Genomic DNA, 20,081 nt, shown 5'->3' with positions numbered 1-20,081 from the left:
TTACAAAAACTTAAATTTGCATTACAAGACTAAACTTAGCAAGGACCAATGTAGAAGCAAAAGCTGGTTTATCTTCTACTGTTATCTACCTGTAAAACCACATGCCTTAATTTCATTCTGATTCTTGTGTATATTACACGCAATGATCAAGTTATAACCTCGGTGATTTTGAAAAGCAACGCAACAAAGGAAAAGTTCTCAAGAGATGGAGGAAGAAGTCAAGAACTTCATTCTAGTGTGGCTTTCTGCAATAATCTCAGTATCTTACTGTTACTACTTATCACCCAAACTCAAAGCTGGTTTACCTAGATTACTCTCAGTTCTTCCCGTATGTTCTCTGTTCCTTGTTCTACCTCTGTGATTTTCTGTTCACACACAGCGTTTTATCTTTCCCTTGCAAGTTTAAAGCTCATACAATTCTCCAACGAGCAAGGCCCTCTTTTTCCAATTCCCCCAAATCTCTCCCAATTCATTTCCTTGACTTGCTTACCCATCAAGCTTCAACAAAACTCTAAGTCCATAAACCATTTCCCCAAATGGTTTTTCGCTGTTAAAATTGCAATCTTTGGTGTGATGTTACATGTGTATAATTACATACAATATCTCCCTCAGATTCTACTATTAGGTCTCTATCCTCTCCATGTATACTTAGAGCATGAGATTCTTTTAACCTTACTCAAATCTGTTGTCAGCATCACACTTGGTTGCGACCTCGAGCCACAATTCAATGAACCATACTTAGCCACCTCTCTTCAAGACTTTTGGGGTCGCCGGTGGAATCTTATGGTCACGGCTATTCTCCGGTCAAGTGTTTATTCCCCTGTGAGACGAATTTGCGAATACTTAGTAAACTCCGAGCGGGCTATGATCATTGGTGTTTTAGAGACTTTCATAGTCTCCGGTGTGGCTCACGAGGCGCTCTTCGTCTTGTTAACCCGTGAGCCGCCTACCGGGGAAGTCACTTGGTTCTTTGTGTTACATGGAGTTTGCACGGTGGTTGAAGTGTTGGTGAAGAAGAAGACTTTTGTGGGGAGGTGGCCGGTGAGACCGGTTGTCTCGAGAATTGTCACGGTGGGATTTGTGTGTCTAACCGGTGGTTGGCTTTTCTTCCCTCAGTTAAAACGGAGCAGCGTGATGGAGAGACGTGCTAATGAAACCTTGTTGTTCGTTGATTTCTTCTAGCGCAAGTTTCTATTATCTTGATTAATTCAACTTTATTATTACAAGTTTACCTTGCATGATTGTCTCGTGGAATGATGGAATAAAACTAGAAAAATAAGACATCAATCCTAGTTTGATTAAAATGATTGTGGTTTCAAGATATACGAAAATAACCGAACCAAAATTGGAGAGGAAAGAAAGAAATTAACCTTCTTTCTCAAACCAACTTTGTAACAATAGTTTCATGATGTAAACAAATTAATACAGTTATCACACTTTGATAGATGAAACTATTATACTACTTATCGTACTGTTACTACTTATCAGTTATCACCAAGAATCAAAACTGGTGATTCTCTATTATCCCGTATCGCATATGTGCACTGGTCTTCGTTCTACCTCTCTTATCGTTTAATTAATCCATAACATTTTTTTACCTCAATAAAGTATCATGAATCAAATACAATGTGTTATGAAAATAACAATACGGTTGAAAGTTCATAATATGTCCTGTACGTATGACTTGATATTTTCATTATAAAATAAGAAGGGTTGATTAATCTGCGTACTGATCTTGTGTAACAAACTTAAGAAGCAACCATCATATTCAAACGAGTAAAGAAAAACACAAAAACAACCTACGAAGCTGCGTTGTGGATGATGCATCACGTAAACTTATACATAAGAAGCTGCGTTGATTTTACATTAACTTCAAATATGTTTTAAACAAGACGACTGAAACGAACTTGGATCAAAGTAGAAGCAACTTGCTGTCAGAATCTTCTTACTTCCATCTCTGTAGCTGTAAAACCACATGATATACCCCTAATTTTCTATTTGGTTGATTATTCTGGTTTCTTATTATACACACAACAGTCAAGTTTAAAACCTAGATCAGTGATTATAATTAAACGTCAGAAATTCATACGTACGAAAAGAATATTTGAGAAATGGAAGAAGAAGTCAAGAGATTGATCGAGATATGGGTTCTAGCTACAATCTCAGTATCTTATTGTTACTACTTATCAACCAAGATTAAAGCTGGTATTTTTCGATTAATCTCGGCTCTTCCAGTTTGTGCTATGTTCCTTGTTCTTCCTTTCTTCTTTTCCTCCCTGCATATCTGTGGAACCATATCCTTCTTCCTCTCAGGGACTGCCAATTTAAAACTCATACTCTTCTCATTTGATCAAGGTCCTCTTTTCCCAGTTCCACCTAATCTAGCTCAGTTTATCTGCTTAACTTGCTTCCCAATCAAGCTTCAACAAAACCCTAAACCTCAACAAAACCATTTCCCCAAATCAAATTTTGCCATTAAAGTTGCCATCTTTGGTATGTTGTTACATTTTTATGATTACAAACAAAATCTGCCTCCGGTCTTGCTATTTGCTATCTATTCTTTACAAATATACTTGGAGCATGAGCTTCTCTTAACCCTCGTCAAAGTTCTTGTCACTGTTACTCTTGGGTGCGATCTCGAACCACAGTTCAATGAACCATACTTAGCCACCTCTCTTCAAGACTTCTGGGGTCGCCGATGGAACCTCATGGTCCCAGCAATCCTCCGGCCAGCCATATACGTCCCTGTGTGGCGGCTCTGCAAAGGCCGAATGAGCTCAGATTGGGCTAGGTTTTTGGCGGTTTTGGCGACGTTCATCGTCTCTGGTGTTGCTCACGAGGTCTTTTTCTTCACTTTAACCTTTGAAATGCCTACAGGGAAGTCACTTGGTTCTTTGTGCTACATGGACTTTGCACTGCCATGGAAGCAGCAGTGAAGAGGACGAGTTTGGTGCAGCGATGGAGGATGAGTCCGATGGTTTCACGGTTACTCACGGTGGGGTTCGTAGTCATGACCGGTGGTTTGTTGTTTTTTCCTCAGCTCACAAGGACTGGCGTCATGGAGAGACGAGCCAATGAAACTTTGTTGTTCATTGATTTCTTCAAGCGCAAGTTTTGTTCCTTTGGGTGATATAATCTTTTGTTTTCTAACGTGATTGCGCATAACTATTATCAGCAAACACGTGATTTCGGTAAATTGTAAAATACTAAAACTAATATACACATGCACATGTGTATTTCAATGTAGATTCAACTTAAAACAAAAGAGCACACAACAGACTCCGGCCTATATACAACGAATAACATTTGAATGGTTCATTCAGATTGTCCATCCAAATGAATAAACGAACAAGGCCTTAATAATATACGAACAAGGCCTTAATAATATAGTTATATAAAATAACATAAGCCTAAACTCAATTATTACCAACAGATTCTACGTTTTTTGATCTTTTTAAGTAGTTGCATGCCATTACTGGTTTTAAGTTTGCAGAAGTTGACATACTATATGCATATATTTGTGGGGTTTGTTGGCGAGTGTCTCTTTCCGGTGGTTGTATAATGGCGAGTGTCTCTTTGTGAGGAATCTTTTCTTCCAAGTTTATGAACATTACATATTGTAGTTACAAGTTACATATTAATAAATAGTTGTGTAGATCATCTACATATTAGTGAGGAATCCTTTGTTGAGTCCAAGTTCATGCACATCATCTACATTAACAATACAATTTTTTTGTTAAATTTATCATATACTTTTACGTAATTATGAAAACAACGATATTCCTGGATATTAAAAACAAATAAGTATCACAACACATTAGGTAAGAATTGTGTTATTATTATGTTGTAACAAAGTACAAAAAATAGATTTTCCTTCTCAATAATAATTTAAGTGATATATATATATATATATATATATATATGAATTCTTAAAAAAAATGATGAGTTTAAAAAGAAAATCATGGTGATGTGTACCGAATATCTATCTTTCGTATATCTTAAATGTCCTTTAATAAAAGCGCAAATACAACAAAACAGTAAAAATAATCTTCTAATTTCAAATAATGTAAGATATATATATATAATTAGAAATTATGCTGAAATGAATATGATATACATTTCCTTTTTAATTCGAAAACAACTATTTATTAATATGTAATGTGTAACTGCAATATCATAGTTGGGATACGGTTCTTAGGTCAAATTTAGATTATTGAAGATGATAGTTGCTATCGGAGGAGCTGTTGGGATGGGGATGCTAATCCACTTCACTAAACTCACTGTGAGAGATATTCTCTACTATGTTCATCCCAACCCTACTATGTTCATCCCAACCGGATGGGCACTAACTGTGCATTTCTCTTATTGATTAAAAGGGGAAAAATACCATTTTATTAAATAAGAAATAATTTCGTGCATAACCGAATAAATTACATGTTACTTGGAAACTATATAATCAAATATATATACTTAGTAAATAGTAAAATTCGGTTATTAGTTATGATACTAGTTTAAGTAAACTAAACGATTTTAGTTCTCGCATAATAAATACATACATCTCGTCTTTGTTATGGTATATATATTGACTTGTAACTATATTTTTCTCCACTTCCAATTTGGAAATTCTAACTAGTTTTTCAAAAATATTAATTGATGATATAATATCAAAGATTATTTGGAATTGATAATTCTTTAATTCAAATTCTTGCTGACACATAATTTATTGAACCTACCTTTTTTTTTAATCCTAGATTTATGTTTAGCATTGTTTGGTTTGGTAACTTGATATGGGTGACAACGGTAAGAACCCTACATAGGGAAGGTATGATGGAATTAAAACACTTGATTGTCACTCAAATTTCTCCTAATATAAGAAAAACAAAAAAAACAAATTCTCATTCATGGAAAATAAAAACCTACACATCAAATCTTTTTCATTTATTGAATAAAAAATATAGTGTATCAAGGTAGACGCGACGGGTGCAGATGGATTTTGGGTCTCTTCACATCAAATTTGATATAGGTATTGCCGTATTGGTTATCGAATGGTATTGGTTAAAAGAACTAATCATATTTTTCTCAATTGTTAAATATAACACATATAAGTATCATCATAGTTTGACTGTTTTGACTAATCTTTTGCTTATCATCATCATCTCCAATTTAATCACTGTTTTGAAATTTGGGATTAGACTTGCATTGCTAAAATTCTTCATTTTCTTTTACAATAAAATTTAATACGTTATTCCATAATTTATATATAATGTTTTTATTTTCATATATACTTTTATCTTCAGAACTTTGTACAATTAATCGTATCTTGTTCTTCACAACTTGTCCAAGTTGATCTCTCCTGTTATTGAAGACTCACTTAAAGACAAAACTATTTGAAAAGCTTCAATCCATTGAGACTAACCCAATAATGCTCATCGTCCTCGTCATTGTACATGTACTTTATGTTATCTAGGTAATTACATTTATGGTTATGGTGTACATTTAAAACTCACAAGATCGTGGCCAATTATGTTTATGTGTCGATATAATTCTACAACAATATGCAAATTCGATATATCTATTAATTTGTCATTATTTATGGATGATAAATAAATGAATTTCAAATACTTCTTACGAACAAATTAAAAAGTTTGTATACAATTATGGACGTGGCTGTTTTAAAATCTACAAATAAATAAATTTCAAGAACATTTCCAAGCTTTAAATTAGAAACTTCCAATGAGATAAATTTTAGATCTTTAAATCATAAATTTTAAATTTGACCTTTTAGAAAATATCTATAAAATATTTTAATATAGGAATTCAATTAAATAAAATTTATAGTTTACTATTTAAATTTTTTGATAAGATGGAAACAAAATATTATTATTATTATTATTATTGACACATGTAATAATACATGCATATACAATCCAACTTTATAAAATAAATCAAACTTTTATTTCTAAATATTAAAAATGGACAGTTGGAACATGTCTTCTGTTTTTTTTTCCAAAACCGTTCTTAGATTTGGGCCATCACATTTATCTAAACCCAAGCAAGAAGTTACGAAGAAAATAATCCCAAATCCCATTACGACGGCGTCGTATAAGGAATAAAGTCTTAAAAGTGGTCAAGACCCGCTGACCTATTCGGAGTCTTTCGTTAACTTAGCCTCTACAACACAAAATACGGACAAGAAGAAACCAAAGGCTGGTAAGAAATCCGTGAGGCGTGTGTCCCTTCCTTGTGAGATTCATCATCGCCGATTTCATCGTGGCCCTAAGGTAGTTTGCATCAAATTCGATAACTCTTCATCCCGATTTTGATTGGAATTTTGTGCTCAATTTCACAAATTCATGTTTGATTTCAAATTTAGGGTTTCTTGCTTCAATTTGGGGATTTCGTTTTTTTCATTTGAACAAAAACGAAAGCTTCGATTACATCATTCTTTGTTCGTATCGTATTCAATTCAATTACATCATTTCCAAATCGATTGATTGTATTTATATGTTTTGGGATTAACATTGAGTTCCCTTGGCACCAATTGAAATGTCTTTATGCATGTTCTGGGTTTAGTTTTCTGAAATGAATGTTTAAGTATGTTAATGTATTATTAATTCAAGTTTGGTGCAGTTCAAGAAAATTTAAATGTCTTTCCTTTTTGTTTCATTTGTTGATCAGGAGTTTGATTGTGAATAACTTGCCTTGTTGGGTATGGCCACTGAAGCGTTTGTGAAGCCCGTTGTGCCAAATGGTCATGATGGGTACGAAGATGAAGATGAAGATGACGTTCCTTTGGTTTTTAAGAGAACCAGTAATAATACAGCAGCTACAACAAATCATTCAAGGCCTACTAATAATAGTGCAATGAGAAACTCGTCTGTTGGTTCCATCAAGTCCCCACCACCAACGAGGTCTCCTATAACAAGCCCGAATAGGTCAGCTTCATCTGTTAGAAGTTCAATGATGAAACCGTCGTTACCGTCATCTTCGTCTGTTCAACGTTCGACTTTGAAGTCACCATCGCGGGATGATAGATCTGTTGTTGTTGTTGCTAAGGAGAGGAACGGTTTGGGGAAAGCACCATCTGTGTCCAAAAGCGATGATGAGGATTCTGAGGATGATAAACCTTTGAGTGTCAGGCTTAAAATGGATTCTAAGGAGGTTACCAAACAGCCGAGCTCTTCTGTGCGTGGGAGTACGCAGCAACCAGTACAAAAGGGGAACATGAGGCCTCAGGGATTGAGTGATAACACTAAAAAGAGAGTTTTGGATGAGAGAGCTCCCATGTCCTCAACGGTTCAGACAAAGACTAGTGTGGGTACATCAAGTAGCAAGCCTGTTCATAATGAACAGAAGAGACCTTTGGTTAACAATATCAATCGGAATGGTGTCAAACCTAAGACTGAAGGGCAGAGTTCGCAGGTGCCTGCTAAGAGACCTCTTGAGAAGGGGAGTTCTTCGAATCAATCTTCTGTTAAGAGGCCGAAGCTGTCAGAGCCAGCTAGACCAGTGAAAGTGGAGCAAGGTTCACATAATGCAGGTACGCCAGATGCCAAGGGAAAGAATCTGGATGCATCAAAGCCGTTGAGAGCTAACCAAGCAACTGTGAAAGAAGATAACTCAGATGGTGATGATCATGTTCCTATTGCCTCAAGGATTAGGTCAGATTCCTCAAATAATAAATCCTCCTCCGCGAAGCCAAATTCTAGTACAAAGATAGCTTCTTCATCCAGAACAATAGTTAAAAAGCCAAACAAATGGGTGAAAGATTCTAAATATTCGAAATCCTCAAAATCATTACCTTCTGGAGATGGGCAAACGAAATGGAAAACTCTAGAGCACAATGGTGTTATTTTTCCACCTCCATATAAGCGTCATGGGGTTAAGATATTGTATCAGGGAAAGCCTGTTGACTTAACTCCTGAACAAGAAGAGGTCCTTTCTCTGTCTTTTTTTTTCTGCGTCTCTACCCCATGATAGTTTTCTTCGCTTACTTTCTGCAGCCGTTGACTTCCATCTTATTGTCCAGAGTGTTTTTGTATGCTTTCTCATAGTCATGAGTGCTGAGCTGTTAATGTGTCATTTCTATCTGCAGGTTGCAACTATGTTTGCGGTGATGAGGGAAACAGAATATTACAGTAAACCAAAGTTCAGAGAGAATTTCTGGACTGATTGGCGGAAAATACTTGGAAAGAACCATATAATCAAAAATTTAGATGATTGTGACTTCACTCCCATATATGAATGGTCTATGCAGGAGAAGGAGACAAAGAAACAAATGACTGCAGAAGTAAAATTTTGTTTCTATAAGATAAAATTCATTAGTACGCTATATTCATGAAGATGTTGAATGATAATGTTTTAATGCTAATGATGTACAGGAGAAAAGGATTTTGAAAGAGGAGAAATTAGAGCAGGAGGAGAAATACATGTGGGCTGTTCTTGATGGTGTCAGGGAGAGGGTAATTTCTTTTTTATTTTATTTTGTGACAGAAATCAACTTCTTAAAATTTGCTAACCATAATTTTCAACAATTCCAGATTGGAAATTTCAGAGTTGAGCCCCCTGGGTTGTTTCGAGGCCGGGGAGAACATCCTAAGGTTTGTTTTTGCTGCATTTTTTACATTATCCTTAAACTATTTTATGCTGTGGTATGCTGCAATATCACATTTAGAACATATTTCTTCCTTGTCCCCCCAGCTTCCATAGTTATTTCTCATTTTAGTAATTTTCATTTCTGCGTCATTTTGTTCAAGATGGGGAAGCTGAAAAAGCGGATTCGTCCTTGTGATATTACAATCAACATTGGTAAAGAGGCGCCTACTCCAGTATGCCCTATCCCTGGTGAAAGGTCTTATTTTTATGTGCTTCCCTTTGAAAAAGACACGTGTTTTGCTTTTTCTATGACCTGATTCTAAGAGTGCTATTCGTTTTCCAGATGGAAAGAAGTCAAGCATGACAATACTGTTACCTGGCTTGCTTTTTGGAATGATCCTATCAATCCAAAAGAGTTCAAGTATGTATTCTTGGCAGCTAGCAGTTCGTTGAAGGGACAAAGCGACAAGGAGAAGTATGAGAAAGCGAGGAAGCTACACGTAATGAGTTTTCGATTCCGCTAAAGCTTTTTTGTAAACTTTCCTGCTTTTCCTTTTCTTATCGAGCAACCTACAATTTGTTTGCAGAACTATATAGGGAGTATTAGAGCAGCATACACCAAAGATTTTAATAACAAGGATGTAACAAAGAGGCAAGTAGCAGTTGCGACATATCTCATCGATAAGCTAGCCCTTAGGGCAGGAAACGAGAAGGTAATTTAACTAAAAAGATCCTTCTTTTTATTCAGTTTATCATTGTTTTTGCCTTATAAGAGACCACTATTCCATGAAACTGGCTTCTTATTTATTGAACATGTTTCTGGAATTTCAAACAATTGTCTCATATTTTCCTTTCTTGGTCTTCATATTTTTATTGTATAGGACGACGATGAGGCAGATACTGTTGGTTGTTGTACATTAAAAGTAGGAAACGTGGAGTGTATTCCTCCAAATAAGTTAAAGGTATATACTTGATCTCAACCTGCACAAAATTGACTGCAGTATGTGCGAGAGTACTAGAATGCCTGGGTTATTGATTGGCTTTTGTTCAACAAAGGCTTTTTTTGGTGCATATTATAGTGACTTATGGTATCCGCTTTGGCATTTTCAGTTTGACTTTCTTGGTAAAGACTCTATTCAGTATGTAAACACAGTTGAGGTTGAGCCACAGGTTTATAAGGCAATTGGGCAGTTCCAAGCGGGTTAGTTAGTAATTAAATTGGTTATCTAATCCCATGCTTGACCTTTCTAAACTGGATATATGACTTGGTTTTGTATTCTATCCAGGAAAATCGAAAACCGATGATCTCTTTGATGAATTAGATACTTCAAAACTCAATGCTCATCTTAAGGAGCTTATGGCTGGTCTCACAGCCAAAGTCTTCCGTACGTATAATGCATCCATCACATTGGATTCAATGGTATGTTGTCAATCTTTTTGAAGCCTGTTTAAATTAATCCATTGGCACACCCTAATAGCATATAGATTTTCTTGAGTAAACTATTTTGTAAGCCGTTTTTGTTGGGATGTTATGACAGTTGAGTAAAGAAACCAGAGATGGCGACGTTCCTGAAAAAGTTGTCGTTTATCAGCAAGCAAACAAGGAGGTAACGGCAATTAATCTCTCTGCTACTGTATTTTCATAGATACTTAAGAAAATATGATCATCGTATTTTTTTGGTTAGGTCGCTATCATTTGTAACCATCAACGTACTGTCTCAAAATCTCACGGAGCACAAGTCGAGAAGCTGGCTGTGAAAATAGAAGAACTAAGGGTAAACTATAAGAAAATCCTAATAGCTTTGATCAAAATACAATTTCAACTTTCTCAGTTCCATGATCTCTGTATTTCTTTCGCAGGAGCAAATAAAAGAGCTCAATATTGATCTCGACAGAGCTAAGAAAGGAAGAACACCATTAATGGGATCTGATGGAAAGAGAAAGAGGAACTTAACACCTGAAGCGTAATATCTAAACCTCTCTTCACATGCATTATTACTTATTACATAAGCGTCTCCTTTAAAACATCCTCTTTTATGGAAAACAGTTTGGAGAAGAAGATAATGCAAACACAAGGTAAGATCGAGAAGATGGAAAGGGATATGCAAACGAAAGAAGATATGAAAACCGTCGCGTTAGGCACATCTAAGATCAATTACATGGATCCTAGGATCACTGTTGCGTGGTGTAAACGACACGATGTCCCCATTGAGAAGGTAATAATATATAGTAAAAGCTTCAACAAAGTCACAGATTTTGCAAACACTTGAAATTGACTTGTTTTGATATTGCAGATATTTAACAAGTCTCTTCTGGCTAAGTTTTCTTGGGCAATGGATGTTGATCCTGAGTTCAGATTCTGTTTAAGCGATGAATAAGTATATCTTCGTTGAGGCCAGCTTCACCCTAACCATTCACCATACATTTTACAGAGATAGAGAAAGAGAGTTAAAAAGAGTAGAAGAAAGAAAACAAAGTTGTAAAAGAGGTTTCTTCTCTCTTAATAGTAAACCAAAGACTAATCTATGGGATATTTTATAGAGAACAGTTATAAATTTTTTACTCAATAAATAATTCAGGTCAATAATAATATAATGAAACAGATTTGTACTATGGATTATTAATAGGCTTATGCACTAAGTAACTAAATTCTTAGGACTTAATTTACAACATTTATATTACCCTTTTTTAGTAAATAAAAAAACTTCAAGATAACCTTCAAATGGTTAAAAAGGTTTTTGGTTATAAACAAGGGAGATACATTTAGGGTGAGTTACTAGAATATTACATAAAAGCTTCCTTTTTACAAAAGTAACACACAATTGTTGGTAATTACTAGAATAAACTTTGTATCCATACTACCCTTGAAACTAGTGTTGAGAAAAAATGTAATTACGGCTAATGTCATTAGTGGAAAAAAAAATATTGGGAACTGGGAGAAAGTCTACCGATTCTTTGATGGTACATTTATATAGGTGGCTGATTAAAGGTGTACGTCATATATTTTTGGTACACTTAGTTGTAGTCTTGGTACACTTATCGGTCAACGTAGATGGTACACTTAGTTGTAGTGTTGGTACACTTATTGGTGGATGTATATGTGTATCAAAAACTAAGTGTACCAAAAATATCTGACGTACACCTTCAACAGTCAATATGACCCAAAAGATATTTATGGTAGACTAATGGCCTGTTGCGACAGATTTATTCGACAGCCTTTTCTCGTTTCAGATATTTTTGGTATACTTGTTTGTTTTTTTGAAATAGTTTTCGGAGTGTGATGGTAGGTTTCTTGTCCATGGTAGATTTAGTAAGCATTTTTGACAGCTGTAAAGTCTTACCAGAATAATACGAAGTTGTTTGAGCTGTCAAAGACAGTCTAGCGTTGCGATAGACTTATTGGAGGTAGATCTAAACACGTTTGTTGTTCTTCCGATCTATGGTGTTCATGTAATAACATTTGTAGCAGATTCATCAATCGTATTCTGTTTGTCGGCCGGAGCAAACGTCTTTTTCCTACTCTGTTTCGTTAATCTTTCCTCTGGGTTCATCCATGGAAGAGCTAGATATCTGTTCGAAAATCTATATAACTCACTTTTTATAGGTTTTTAATTTAGAAATCAGATGTTGAGATGAAAATCTATAATAGTTGAGTAAAAAACCCACAAGTGAAACCAAAAAAATAGACATAAGTCGTGAAAAAATAAAGTGAGGCAGGGAAAATTAGGGTTTTCAGTCGTATGTTAGAGGTAGAAGACAAGGATATTCTGGTAATTTTGGGTTCATTAAACCTAAAATCGAACGTGTACGTACATATAAACGTGTACGTACATATGAACGCATACGTACATAACGTTCTTGAGATTAGTGTACGTCCATAAATCCGTTTTAATGAACGATATTATTGTAATTTTGTAGTCATCTTCAACATATCTTCTTCTGCAACCCTAACTAATATTGTCGTTGTTGTTCACCGAAAATTGAACAAGTAAGAGATATTACTAGAAAAAGTAAGAGATGTTACTAGAACAAACTATGTAATTCGTAATTGTTTATTTATTTATTATATTTCCGAGAGGTAATGAATAATAACCACACAAAATTACATTTTAACTATAGAGGGTAATATTTAGATAACATAAATATATAATACTCAGTTCAACTAGGTACAATGGTGATTAAATGGTCCAAAATTAATAATGTGTGTTGAGAGATTTCTCATTCTAATTGTCATTTTAATAATGGTTGACTCAGAAGTCAGAACTGGTCCAATTAGAGTCATAGCCCCAACACCTCTATGTGTGCATGATTTCATGTAATAGCTAATGTAAAAAAAGGCTTTAATGTTACCTTCATATAAAAGTTATAACAATTGGAGGGAAGAACAAAGAGGTTTTTTTAACTAAGCATAAGATCAAAAAGCCCATAGAGAAGAAGCATTGAAGTGCAGAAACCAAACAAGTTGAAAGAGCTCCACGATGCTCTTCCATCTTAACCCTGTCATAGCTTCAAAACTCTATCTTTACCACAAGAAACTACTTTCTCACCATCTGGACTCCAATCCACAGCGTAAACCTATGACCAACCAAGAAAACGCAAAGGGTTGCAACAGTATGAGAAGACAGAGATTGACATGGGTAAAAAACTTAAGCTTGGAAGGTGTTTATACCTCATCGGAATGGCCTGGAAGATCTTGTTTTAACTTTTTCGTCCTAATTTCCCATATCTCTGAGAGTACCAAACTTTCTTATTTAGAAACTGAGGAATATCTCCAGTAAAGAGTAGGAATTCTGATTTAGAAACTAAGGAATATCTCCAGTAAAGAGTAAGAGTAGGAATTACATTTCATGAGTTACATCATTATATAAAAGCAAGTTTTTTACCTTGAGAGTAGAGTCTTTACTGCCACTCAAAAGCATTCTACTGTCTGCGGACCAGCTGACCAAAGAGAGGTCTTTATATTCTCTACTGGAGAAATCAGGTAAGCACTATTCTTTTACTAGCATATAACCAAACTCATACATTCTATGCAGAATACGATTTTCATCAGGAGTTCCAAATAGATCAGAGACGTTATTTCAACGTCTTTTCTCTTCCCCATAGTTTCTAATTATAAGCTGAATTACCTCATTAAGCTTTTGGAGCTCTTGAGCGTCCATTTCCCTATATCCGCCGACCAGATCCTCCTCAATCGCTTCCTTAATCACCGCAGCTGCTATTCTTTTTGTTATGTCTCGTATCCTGCAATTTTGTTTCCACAAACTAGATATAACAACATCTCTATCAAAACCCTTTTCTTATGCAACACGAAGAATGTGCTTTTATTGTGTCACCTTGATATTGGAGGATATATAATCCCCTGTAGCACTTCTTCTTCGCTCATGTATGCTGCTAGGCTGCAGTTGTTTAGCGGAACAGTGTCATGATAAAACATTCATAAAATACGGGAATTGATTTATTTCAGTGTCTTCTTATATAAGAAGATCTACATCAACTAGTGTACGAAACCTCAACCATACTTAAGTCACTTTCTCGTGGGTGCAGATATGTTACAGTCCGTGACATCAGCCAAATACGTGATTGATAATTTATTTGCACACATTATTTATAATTCTTTGAATTTGGTCCATATTTATAGATATCATGGTACTCACTTAGCTTAAATAAAGATAAAATCAGTAAAAAATTAATGCAGTAGATAAGGAAAAGAGCTTACCACTCAGATGCGGCCTGAAGCATACCATCCGAGACGATGGGAGCACCAGATAGAAGAGTACCAAGTCCAATACTACATAAAAGTTTACAAGATTATAATTTTTTTTTTTTTCAGGATGTTACTAATCCACCCAGTCAAGAGTGTATGCAATTTTATCCGACGAAAACTAACCCCGGAAATAGGTACATGTTTCCCTGGTTGCAATGTCCTACTTGACCATTCCCTGCCACCAAAAATGTACTACTATATTAAACCAAAGCCTTAAAGAGAACAAATATCTAGTAAGGTCAATTTATTACATTACTGAAAATAAAGGAGCAGTTAGGATTTTCTTCCCATAAGAAAAATGTGTACAACAAATGATGCAGTGGTACATACCAAATTCCACATTCTTGAATGGGCTTCCACTTGCAAAAATCATATTCTCGCCTAATATAGAAAATGCATCTTGAGGCGTGCATTCAGCTGTAATTTTAAGCATAAGTGACTATATCAATTCTGACAAGAATCACAAATAACTACAAACCATCTCAATGCAAACGAAGGGAACAAATTACCGTTTTTTGTAGGGTTCGACATTGCAAAAATAGTAGGTCTTGTCGAGGTTGAACCTTTCATGGCTTCTAAAACCTTAAACACAATATCCCAACAATGACTTCCATATGTCAGATTCATGCAAGCAAGACGCACCAAAACTTCTTACAGCATTATGAATCATGCAAGCAAGACGCACCAAAGCCTCTTACGGCACTATGACCTATGCTACAGTCGACTTGCTCATTCATCTAAATAGCAGTTACCATGGAAACAAGATTATGAGGGCAATGGTGAGTGGTCACTAAGAAATACGATATTTCATTTGCTCGCTTATCTAATTAGCTAAATCAATGATTCTGTTGGATAGCATTAGATATGTTTAGGCGTTTGGCAGCTTTCCTTACCTCTTTTGAGAATAACCCTCCAACGGCAGATAAACCAAGAAGCACATCAGGTTTAACTTCACGGACCTAGCCACCAATGAAACAGAAAGACTCGGAGAGGTTTTTACCTGTTGCAGGTTAAGGTTTACATTTCATAGCAGGAGCCTTAGTGACGCCTTTCGTCTCCTCGTGTGCCCCTTGAAGCTTCTTGAGATGCTTGTCAAGCTTCTCATATTGCTTTTCGATTTCTTGGACCTGGACATGAGATATGATCTCAATAAATCAATAAGCGGCATACACATGTAACACGAATTGAGAAGAGTTTGCGGAGGGATACAAAAGCTTTACCTTTTTGAAGAAACCAGAGAGCCCGAGATCTCCAGAGTTACCTGGGCCATGTCCTGGCTCAATATCGCTTCTATTAGAGCGATCCCTGGAAAACTCTAACGAGCCCTGTCCAGTCAAAACACTTGTCATATCGTCATCTTAGAAGCGATATTCGATAAGAACCGAAAACTTTTAATCATTCATAATCCAGAACAAACGATGTTCAACATTTGAATCCATAAACAACAAAAAAGCTTACAAAATTCCAAAATCGAAATGCTGTTTTAAAACGGAATGGATACCTGAATTTTTCCAGCCTTTTGCATGAGAGGATAAGATAGAAGAACCAACGCACTCCCACAATGGTACCAACTTTATGAAGATAATGAATTCACATATAAATATAGTTTGAAATCATAAAATAAGGCTAAACCAGACATACGAGAACAGGAACAACCAGCGTCATTATAAACTCCACTTCGTCTCAGGTCCCTACACAATAAAGTTCACAGCTTGTGCCTTAGACTGTGGTGTAAAGGAGCTGACTTTAGACGAGTAAGAAGATCCAATTGAAAACAAAGAAGCTGATGTTGCTGCTGCCATTGTTTTTATTCTGTTTTCTCTGTTTTTACAAGAGAGATAAATAAAAAAAACTTGTTCATACCTAATTAACATTTTACAGGGGAGACAGATCTATAAGTGAATTCAAGCAAATAAATCGAAACCCTAATCGAAGAACGACGTACACCAGATCAAAAAAATATCTAAAGGAGAACTCAGCTACTAACAAAAATTTCAGAGGAACAAATCGTAAGAATCAAAGAATGGATTAACCCAGTTCTAAAAAACAAATCTTTTTATTAAAAACAAAAACGAATTGAGAAAGAAACTAACGTTGGAAAAAGCTTCTTGATCTGGAAAACCAAAAAGCGAGAGAGAGAGAAGGATTAAAGAATTTGCTTTGTTCGCTGTAGAGAGCTCAGTGAAGAAGAAGCAGAGAAATGAGATTAGGTGACACCATGAATGAAATAATTTTTTATTTTGAAGAGAAATTTAATTATAAATGGCATAAAACGTAATAAAACACACAACTCTGGTATAGAAGTAATTTACAAACTTTTATGTGTTATTCTAGTAAGTCGAAAATCTCAACGTGTTAGTCTACTAATAAACCTACTTTTATGTAATATTCTAGGTAACTAGACTTGGACCCGTGCTAGAGCACGGGTTGAAATTCATTTTACCTGTATTATAATTTCAAAATAAAATATAATTTATAAGACGGTTTAACATTGTAAACTAAGAAACGATTGTTATTATTATTATTATCCTTTTGTATGAATATGAGATATGTATTTTAGTGAATGGAGATATGAATGATTTATATCAATGTTTTTTAACCAGGACCGGACCGGCCGGTCGGTTCGATCCAACCATAATCCAATAGGTATTCCGGTCCGGGTAACCTCTAAAAACCTAACAAATAAAACCCGCTAAAAACCCGTGAACCGGTAGGTCGGACTGGGTTGTCGGTCTTAAATTAAAATATTTTATTTTGGTCACACTTTAAACTCAAACCAAATTAAAATAAATCTTGTTATTTATAAAAAAATCAGTTAGTTATTTTATCTAATAATTTAAAAGTTTAATTTTAGTTGTTTAGTACTTAAATATGTATGTTTTGCTCATATATTTATAGAAAAATAGATGTTATATTCATAAAATGTACTAATAGACTAATTGACCCGTAATTCAATCTATAACTTTTTTTTTTGTAACCAACCTATATTTAATATATTATCTATTTAACTTATAAAAATTATATATTCTATTATACAAAAAAAAGTTGTGTACTTTCTTTTTATGATTGAGAGTATATTTTTATCCCCTTTAATAACTTGGTTAACGTTGTGGTTTATCAATAAAATCTCAGGAAAATAAATTGATAATATTGTGATTGTAGATCTTTGGAAACAACATGTTCTTCGGAAAATAAAGTTTGGAATATCCATGAATTATCAATTTGGAATATCCCGTTTAAGATTTTTGGTTACAATTAAAGCTTTATTTGTTACTATTAATACATGAACTATCAACTTGTAACCAATTAATATATGGATTCATATATAACCTATGTATAACCTATTTATAATTATTTATAATCATTTATTAAAATTATAAAGTCTACCAAAAGTTCAAAACAATGTTGTGTACTTTGACAAAGGTTATGTCATTGGTTTTAGAAAACCAAAAAGATCTCAATGTAAATTATCTTAACTAGTGGTATCTTATTTAGTATCTAATATCGTGTCATTTACTCATGACACGTTTTATATTTTATCTAACTGATATCCGAATACTAATTTATCCGATGACACGTAATTTTGTCGGATTAAAAATTACTATTTTTTTTCCATTCACGATTTTATCACTAATATTATTTACAGAAATATTCTCCATCATTGACCCATCTTTTTTATGGGATTTTGGCAATAAAAAACAAAAGTTTATGGGCGATAAAAGTGAAAAAAATGTCTGGCGGTAAAAGTAAACGTTATGGCGCAACTCGATACGACGTCGTGAGGAAAACAAAACCCTCAAGCGGTAGAACTCTCTAACCTGCAGAGAGTCTCCTTATGCCTTAGTCTCCTCGTCGTTAAAACGAGAGAAACCATCAGAGCAGAAGAGAGAACACAGAAACGAGGGAGAGAGAGAGATAGGCTTCGCTGGACAATTTCTTCAATCTCTGGACGAAGGTAGCTTCTTCAATCCGACGTTAATTCTCAGAAATTTAATTGGATTAAAGCTCAATTTCCATCATTACCCAGTTATAGCACAAATTAGGGTTTCTTGTTCTGAATTGGGGATTTGGTATTCCAAATGCACTGGATTCTTCAAATATATGTTTTTATCTAATTATGTGTTCATCTAATCACGATGTAGTCTCTTGATTTAATGGGTCTTACTTAAACATGCGCGTTGTTCAAATCTTTGTAGTGTGTATATATATATATATATATATATATATATATATCAAAGTGTTGTTTCTTGGGTTTATGAATCACTGTACTCATTATCTTGTAGTGTAGTCATTTTGCTGTTTGTAGTCGTAATGGTGTTTGTTTGGGGAACCTCTGACATTTCTTTGTGGTTTGTTTAATTTATGGTCAGAAGTTGGTTTGAGTTCTTGTCTTGTTCAATCGAGTATGGGCACTGAAACTGTTTCAGAATCTGTGATGGATAATGGGTATGAAGACAGTGATGATGACAAACCTTTAGTGTTCAAGAGGAAAATTAATGTTGCTTCTAATTCGAATCAGTCGAAATCTGTTCCCCAGAGAAGCAAGGCAGTTCCTTCCAGCAAGGTTTCACCTATGAGATCGCCTGTGACTAGCCCAAATGGAACCACTCCTTCGAATAGAACTTCTACAGTGAAATCCTCTGTGCCATTATGTTCTTCTAAGGCTTCACCAGCAAAGTCACCATTGCGGAATGATACTCCCTCTACTATTAAGGATAGGAGCCAGTCACATAAAGATCAGTCTGAATGTAAAAGTGAGCATGAGGATTCTGAGGATGATGATAAACCTATAAGTTTGATACGATCTAGAAATTCCAGTCGGCCAAATAAAGGGCCAAGTTCTTCACGGCAGGTTTCTTTACCGCAGCCAGAAAAAAAGAATACTGGTGATCGGCCTCTTGATAGAGCAAACGGAAGCAGAAAAGATGAGTCAGATGATGAAGCTCCAATCTCGTTAATAATGTGTCGGAAGAAGAATGATAGTGGAATGTCAGGGGCCAAACAGGTCTCTATTGATGAAAAGAAACCTTTGGCTAAAAAGTTGCATCAGAATGGTCCCACACTTAAGAATGAAGTGCCGAACAGTAAGGTATTAGGTAAGAGACCTCTGGAGAAGGATAGTTCACCAAATCAATCTTCCTTGAAGAAGGCCAAGGTATCAGCTTCACCTACTTCGGTGAAAATGAAACAAGATTCTGTCAAAAAAGAGTCAGATGATAAGGGAAGGGTTTTGGTTTCACCTAAACCAATGAAAGCTAAACAGTTATCTACCAGAGAAGATGGAACTGATGATGATGATGATCTTCCAATATCCAAGAGATTAAAATCAGATTCCTCCAACAGTAAAACATCAGCTGCAAAGCCTAAAGCAGTAAAACTAAGTTCGACTTCATCAGCTGCAAAGCCAAAAGTGACAAGAGTCGTTTCTCCTCGGTCCAAAGCAATGACCAAAAACTCTAAGAAAGTAACGAAGGACTCAAAATATTCTACGTCTTCGAAATCATTACCTTCCTCCGGAGATGGGCAGAGAAAATGGACTACCTTGGTGCACAACGGTGTAATATTCCCACCACCATACAAGCCTCACGGCATTAAGATTTTGTACAAGGGGAAGCCTGTTGACCTAACTATTGAACAAGAAGAGGTTGTCCTCTCAATCCACGTTCTCAATCTTACTGATAAATGTTATACACCCGTTTCTTAACTTAACTGATCCATTTCA

The 20,081-nt window shown here is 35.2% G+C and overlaps 3 protein-coding genes and 2 pseudogenes across 17 annotated transcripts in view; 4 read left to right on the top strand and 1 right to left on the bottom strand.

Moving 5' to 3' along the window:
• On the top strand, window positions 206–1,182 carry LOC104755279 (annotated as a pseudogene).
• Window positions 2,112–3,130, top strand: LOC104755271 (annotated as a pseudogene).
• Window positions 6,175–11,199, top strand: LOC104731693 (DNA topoisomerase 1 alpha). The gene is made up of 16 exons (XM_010451161.2): window positions 6,175–6,281; window positions 6,679–7,935; window positions 8,096–8,290; window positions 8,382–8,462; window positions 8,541–8,600; window positions 8,757–8,851; window positions 8,939–9,095; window positions 9,183–9,308; window positions 9,477–9,557; window positions 9,706–9,796; window positions 9,882–10,015; window positions 10,134–10,202; window positions 10,281–10,370; window positions 10,456–10,559; window positions 10,643–10,811; window positions 10,890–11,199. The coding sequence occupies exons 2-16, from the start codon at window positions 6,712–6,714 to the stop codon at window positions 10,971–10,973; spliced, it is 2,760 nt and encodes a 919-aa protein (XP_010449463.1). The 5' UTR covers window positions 6,175–6,281; window positions 6,679–6,711; the 3' UTR covers window positions 10,974–11,199.
• Window positions 12,905–16,568, bottom strand: LOC104731652 (NAD-dependent malic enzyme 1, mitochondrial-like). Of its 12 annotated transcripts, XM_019236508.1 has the most exons (14): window positions 16,453–16,568; window positions 16,016–16,050; window positions 15,861–15,930; window positions 15,580–15,684; window positions 15,253–15,486; window positions 14,869–14,941; window positions 14,690–14,776; window positions 14,483–14,534; window positions 14,312–14,383; window positions 13,929–13,991; window positions 13,722–13,836; window positions 13,479–13,533; window positions 13,265–13,353; window positions 12,905–13,170 (listed from the first exon to the last, which is right to left on the bottom strand). In XM_019236508.1, exons 6-12 carry the CDS (start codon window positions 14,927–14,929, stop codon window positions 13,516–13,518), a joined length of 468 nt encoding a protein of 155 aa, XP_019092053.1. In that variant the 5' UTR covers window positions 14,930–14,941; window positions 15,253–15,486; window positions 15,580–15,684; window positions 15,861–15,930; window positions 16,016–16,050; window positions 16,453–16,568; the 3' UTR covers window positions 12,905–13,170; window positions 13,265–13,353; window positions 13,479–13,515. The 12 variants fall into 12 exon arrangements, with proteins under 12 accessions (XP_019092053.1, XP_019092056.1, XP_019092049.1 ...); XM_019236511.1 differs by having other exon boundaries at window positions 15,253–15,269; window positions 15,360–15,486; window positions 15,861–16,568; XM_019236504.1 differs by having other exon boundaries at window positions 16,016–16,568.
• Window positions 18,177–20,081, top strand: part of LOC104731642 (DNA topoisomerase 1 alpha-like) — a 5,997-nt gene continuing 4,092 nt past the window's right edge. Inside the window, exons 1-2 of one of the 4 annotated variants that reach the window (XM_019236501.1) lie at window positions 18,177–18,314; window positions 18,730–19,955. In XM_019236501.1, the coding sequence (XP_019092046.1) occupies window positions 18,765–19,955 (1,191 nt within the window). In that variant the 5' untranslated portion in view covers window positions 18,177–18,314; window positions 18,730–18,764. Of the gene's footprint in view, window positions 18,315–18,729; window positions 20,004–20,081 lie in introns of all 4 variants that reach the window. The other 3 variants (XM_019236499.1, XM_019236497.1, XM_010451081.2) reach the window with 3 other exon arrangements.

Source organism: Camelina sativa, chromosome 2, assembly GCF_000633955.1.
Source record: "Camelina sativa cultivar DH55 chromosome 2, Cs, whole genome shotgun sequence".
Taxonomy (NCBI): Eukaryota; Viridiplantae; Streptophyta; class Magnoliopsida; order Brassicales; family Brassicaceae; genus Camelina; species Camelina sativa.
Note: the sequence above shows the minus strand (reverse complement) of the source record. Positions and strands in the feature narration are given on the sequence as shown.

Coding starts and splice junctions, on each gene's coding strand:
- LOC104731693 (XM_010451161.2), top strand. CDS start 6,712: ATGGCCACTGAAGCGTTTGTGAAGCCCGTTGTGCCAAATGGTCATGAT. Junction 8,291..8,381: donor AGAAACAAATGACTGCAGAA/GTAAAATTTTGT, acceptor AATGATGTACAG/GAGAAAAGGATTTTGAAAGA. Junction 10,203..10,280: donor ATCAGCAAGCAAACAAGGAG/GTAACGGCAATT, acceptor TTTTTTGGTTAG/GTCGCTATCATTTGTAACCA.
- LOC104731652 (XM_010451117.1), bottom strand. CDS start 14,929: ATGAAAGGTTCAACCTCGACAAGACCTACTATTTTTGCAATGTCGAAC. Junction 14,777..14,868: donor GTCGAACCCTACAAAAAACG/GTAATTTGTTCC, acceptor TTAAAATTACAG/CTGAATGCACGCCTCAAGAT. Junction 14,384..14,482: donor AACATGTACCTATTTCCGGG/GTTAGTTTTCGT, acceptor ACTTTTATGTAG/TATTGGACTTGGTACTCTTC.